This window comes from Formica exsecta, unplaced genomic scaffold (assembly GCF_003651465.1).
Source record: "Formica exsecta isolate Colony F162 unplaced genomic scaffold, ASM365146v1 scaffold148, whole genome shotgun sequence".
NCBI classification, from domain to species: domain Eukaryota; kingdom Metazoa; phylum Arthropoda; class Insecta; order Hymenoptera; family Formicidae; genus Formica; species Formica exsecta.
The window spans coordinates 456,682-461,648 of NW_021848810.1; the positions used below are offsets into that span (position 1 = coordinate 456,682).

General features: G+C 49.3%; 1 protein-coding gene across 1 annotated transcript; it reads right to left on the minus strand.

The window, feature by feature from the left end:
* Positions 1 to 1,214: 1,214 nt before the first annotated feature.
* On the minus strand, positions 1,215 to 3,773 carry LOC115246340 (uncharacterized protein K02A2.6-like). Its single transcript, XM_029825082.1, has 6 exons — positions 3,688 to 3,773; positions 2,942 to 3,234; positions 2,820 to 2,875; positions 2,503 to 2,609; positions 2,188 to 2,400; positions 1,215 to 2,100 (listed from the first exon to the last, which is right to left on the minus strand). Exons 1-6 carry the CDS (start codon positions 3,771 to 3,773, stop codon positions 1,215 to 1,217), a joined length of 1,641 nt encoding a protein of 546 aa, XP_029680942.1.
* Between the last annotated feature and the right edge of the window lie 1,194 nt (positions 3,774 to 4,967).

Sequence of the window (4,967 nt, forward strand, 5' to 3'; positions counted from 1 at the left end):
ATGGAATAACTCAACACTAGTTTTGCGTAGATCCTTCTTAGTCTCCTATATTTTTCCTCTCCCTTTTAGTACATAAGAAGTACATGGTGTCTCCGCGGGTGAGGTGAAGATAGGAGCGTGGTCCACGACAACTATAACTATTGGGCGGGCCCATGCCTGCCCAAGTGGCCCTTATCTGGATGGTAGGGGCCTAGGTCCAGCCATTCTGGCCCGCATCGAGGGCAGGTTCGGAGAGTGACTCCCTCCCGATCGCAACCATAGCAATAGGTGTTGCCCCGTGGCTCAGGGCAGCTCGAGTAGCGGTGGCTGGTTGACCGGCAATTCCAGCACCGGTCGGCTCCTCGCCCGGGTCTTCTCGCCGGTGATCGGCTGGTCTCTGTCCACCGTCCTCTCCCGCGGGGGCCTCCTACAGGGCGATCTTCCCGCCCGAGGGCTGGTCGGTGGCGAGGGTGTCCGGGGCGAAATTTCCACAGTGCGCGTCAACGGACGCAGGTATAGGGGTCGGATAAGCCGGGGTTCCCCCATCGCCGAGGGTGTTGGCCCAAGCATAGGACCTCGGCCTCTTCCTCAGCCCCCCGGTCGCGCGGAGCCCTCCTCGTGACTTCTGAGCCTGACCGCGGTGCATTCCGGGGGTAGTCCAGCTTGCACGCCTACGGTAACTACCGATGCAGGCGCGGTCTGTGCCTTGCTGTCCCGTGTCTCTGCGGGGCTCCGTTCGAGCATCCCGCGGGTAAAGGGGTTCAGTGACCCTGTCTGGGTCTCCTGGTCCCTGGTGCTAGGGAAGTCTATTACCCGCGCGCCGCGCGTTGTGTAGCGCCGCCGTTCCTGTTCCTGGAGATGATCTTGTAGCTCCGTCCGGAATCCCGAGTTTTCTCGGTTCACCTGTCGGAACAGGTCCGCATACCTGGTCCTGAAATGCCGCCACTGTTGATGGGCCATTCTTCTTCACAGTCGACAACTATCTAGGATGCAAAGGTTGATAGGGTTTAAGATCTTTTACGTGCGCTTTACACTATATTTCTTTCTAAAGTCGCGAGCTCGTACACGACATTCGACAATATCTTATTAATTCTAAAGGGGCCATGAAATTTCGGTGCCAACTTTGCTGCGATATTGTGTGCCGCGGATGACAACACATGTTGCAGTTTTAGCACCAGATCTCCGACGCTAAATACGATATCGCGACGTCTCAAATTGTAATAAGTGGACTGCTTCTAATAGGCCCGCTCGAGATTTTCCTTCGCCCAATTGTGCAAAGATTGCATTTTCCGCATTCTCTCGGACCATTCCGCTGGATTGCGTTGTTCGACTTCATCGACGTTCGCGCATCGCTCGCGTATCGAGTTTATTGGCGTTGGCTCCCGTCCGAGATTTAAAAGCGCCGGTGACGTGCCGATCGATGAATGATGAGCAATGTTATACGCAAAGCGAAAATCTCGCAAATGCTCATCCCATTTCCTGTGGTCTCTCTCTAAAAAGGCAACTATCATGGTCTTTAAAACTCGATTAACGCGCTCTACTGGATTAGCCTGCGGATGGTATGGCGGAATCGTCGTGTGGGTTATCCCGTGTTCTTCCGAGAACGCTTGCAACGTCTGATTTGCGAATTCCGTGCCGTTATCCGTCAGCAAAAATTTTGGCGTACCCCAACGCGAGATGACTTCTCTCAAGGCCTCACAAATTTTCTTGCCGTTAGCGGCTCTTAACGCAAAACATTCCATCCACTTTGTGAATAGATCTTGCACTACTAAAACATACGCAAAACCAGCCTTGCTTTTCGGAAACGGACCCATTATGTCGGCAGCCACCATGGTCCATGGGCCTTCCACGACGCGGTGACCCATGAGACCCACCGAGTTGGCTTGCTCGACCTTGGTACGCTGACATGCGTCGCACTGCTTAACGTACTTCGCGGTATCCCGAAACATATTCGACCAATAATACGCAACTGCCAGTCGGTGGAACGTCTTTTCCACCCCTAAATGTCCCGACTGCGGTGTGTCGTGTGCCTCTCTAAGCGCTGTTTCCCTCAATTCTTTCGGTAGTACCAGTTTCCATCGGTCTAAGTCCTCCACAATATCCGATACAATAGCTTTGGGCCTGCAATAATATAATTAATTATCTAGTATTCGCCAATCTGTAAAACGTCGAGGTCCATTCGCGACCTCTCCGCAACGTTTGCGATACCAAGCGTCGGTCGTATTCGCGATAATGTCCGCCTCTACGGCAACCATTATTTTCACCTCGGTGTCACTCTCATACATACGTGATAACGCATCCGGTACGTGATGCAATGCGCCTTTACGATGGACTATTTCATAATCGTACTCTAGGAGTTCTAGAGCCCATCTCGCGAGTCTGCCCGTCGGATTTTTAAGATTATGTAGCCAACGTAAGCTACTGTGGTCAGTCACGACCGTAAATTTATATCCCTCTAAATACGGCCTAAACTACTTAATGGCCCATACGACCGCTAAATACTCTTATTCAGTAACTGAGTACTTTTTCTCGGGATCTGCTAGAGCTCGACTCGCGAAAACTACGACATGTTCGGTTCCCTCTATATTTTGTGTCAACACGGCTCCTATTCCTACCGAACTTGCGTCTGTCTGCAAAACAAACGGAACTTTAAAATCCGGACACGATAACGTAGGTGCGGTAACTAATTGCGAACGAACTTGCTCAAAAGCGCGACACTGCGCATCCCCCCACTCCCAGCGCTGACCCTTTTTCAAAAGCCGGGTTATCGGTTTGCTAATTGTTGCAAACTGTGGTATAAACCGACGATACCAAGACGACATGCCCAAAAATCTACGTACTTGCTTGATATTGAGCGGATCTGGATAGTCTAGTATTGGCTGAACTTTGTCTGTATCTACCGTAAGCCCGTCTCGTTGTACGATAAATCCAAGATATCAAACCTGCGAGCGACAAAACTCACATTTCTCCGGATTTATCGTGAGATCGGCAGCAAAGGTTTTCGTTAGCACGCTCTCGAGCCATTCTAAATGTTCTTCAAAAGTTGGCGTTACTATCACGATATCATCGAGATATGCAAACGCATGAGGCTCCATTTCCGGCCCGATTATTTTATCTAATAAGCGCTGGAAAGTCGCGGGCGCTTCCGTTAATCCGTATGGCATCCGCGTGAAATAATATAAGCCTTTTCCTGGGACGCTAAAGGCAGTGATTTCCCGACTTTCTTTCGCCACGGGTATTTGGAAGTACGCCTGGCTTAAGTCAATCGTGGAAATATACCGAGCTTATCTTAGCTTGTCTAATATACCATTCATATTTGGCAACGGATATGCGTCCTTTTTCGAAACGTTATTTACTTTTCGGAAGTCTAAACAAAATCTATATTTTCCGTTCGGCTTTTTTACCATCACGATCGGATTCGACCACTAACTATTCAAAGGTTCGATAATACCGGCACCTAACATCTTATCGACTTCATTACAAATCGCTTCTTGTACTTTAGGCGAAACTAAATAACACCTTTGTTTTATAGGTCGGTTCGAACCGACATCTATTTCATGTTCTGTTAGAGAAGTGACACCGGGGTTAGTTACCGTTTCTGGTATTCTACCCTTCAAAAAATTTTCCAATCATTTGGTCTGTGAGGGCGTTAAATCAGGGAGTCCACTGCACACGGTCGGCGCTTCGCTCTGTGATTCAAAATTATACCTCACCGCGGGCTCCTCCGCAAAGTACCATTCGGTCGTCGCAAAATCTAGTCTAATACCGAACTTGCACAAAAAATCTATTCCCATGATACACGAGACTACACGTATACGAGAGACTGGAGGCTTCCCGGCCTTCGGGTGCAACGGGGGCACCCCTTGAGATTTCCGGAGTCATTGGGGCCCGTTTTATCGACTCCACTCCTTGTTTCCCGCACACGCGGGACACGTCCTTACAGTAACGCTCGGTTTGCCACACCAATAACAATGAACGCGTTTTCTTTCTTCGCATTCTCTCGCGAAATGCCCTATCTTCCCGCAGTTCCAGCACTTGGTGTTCGAACCAGAACCGGGGGTGGAGGAATTGGTGGATTTGACCGTAGTTGAAGAGCTCGGTGGAATCGCAGCGGCAACTGAAGCGGTGGCGGGCGCGTTGGTTCTTCCCCGCGCTCGATTTTTCGCGCCATTCCCTATTTTCGGCGTCGTCTCGTCAAATCCCGCGGCTGCTATAGCGGTCGGGTTTTTGTGGGTCTTACGCAGCGGGCGATACGCAAGATCCGGAAAAATTGACTGTTCCCCCCTACATACCCCCCTCCTCTCCCCCTGTCCGCGCTTCCCCCCTCGGTCGTCTACAAACTGTTCTAACTCATATCTCTATCCTTTTCTATCTCTCTATCCATCTCTCTCGCTCTCATTGTAAAAGTGAGTTAGCGGCGGCCTATCTCACCTACTGGTATACAACTTTGCCGTTTTCCTATAGATGGCTTTAGCGGTAAGTAGTGTTCGAAATAAATAGATCATAGACGTCATGCAATAGACTTGGGCATCTGTCAACATAACCCCATAGAAACATTAGTCGATTTGTGTCTGCATCATAAAGTTATTCTCGATTGAAAATGTCAGTTTACGAGCCAAATTCTCGTAATTTGCGGAAGGTTTTAATTTTCTGCTTCAATATGAAGAAATCTGCGGCTGAGGCTCATCGAATGCTCTCAAATACTTATGGTGAGGCCGCTATTAGTGAAAGAACGTGTCGTGAGTGGTTTCAACGCTTCAAGAACAGTGATTTTCACGTCGAAGACCGGCATAGCGGTGGAAGAGAGAAGGTTTTCGAAGATGCAGAATTGGAGGCATTACTTAATGAAGACTCGAGTCAAAGTCAAGAAGAAATGGCACGATCATTGGGAGTGACTCAACAAGCAATTTCAAAACGCCTCAAAGACAATGATTCAGAAGCAAGGAAATTGGATGCCGTACGAGTTGAAACCGAGAGATGTTGAACAG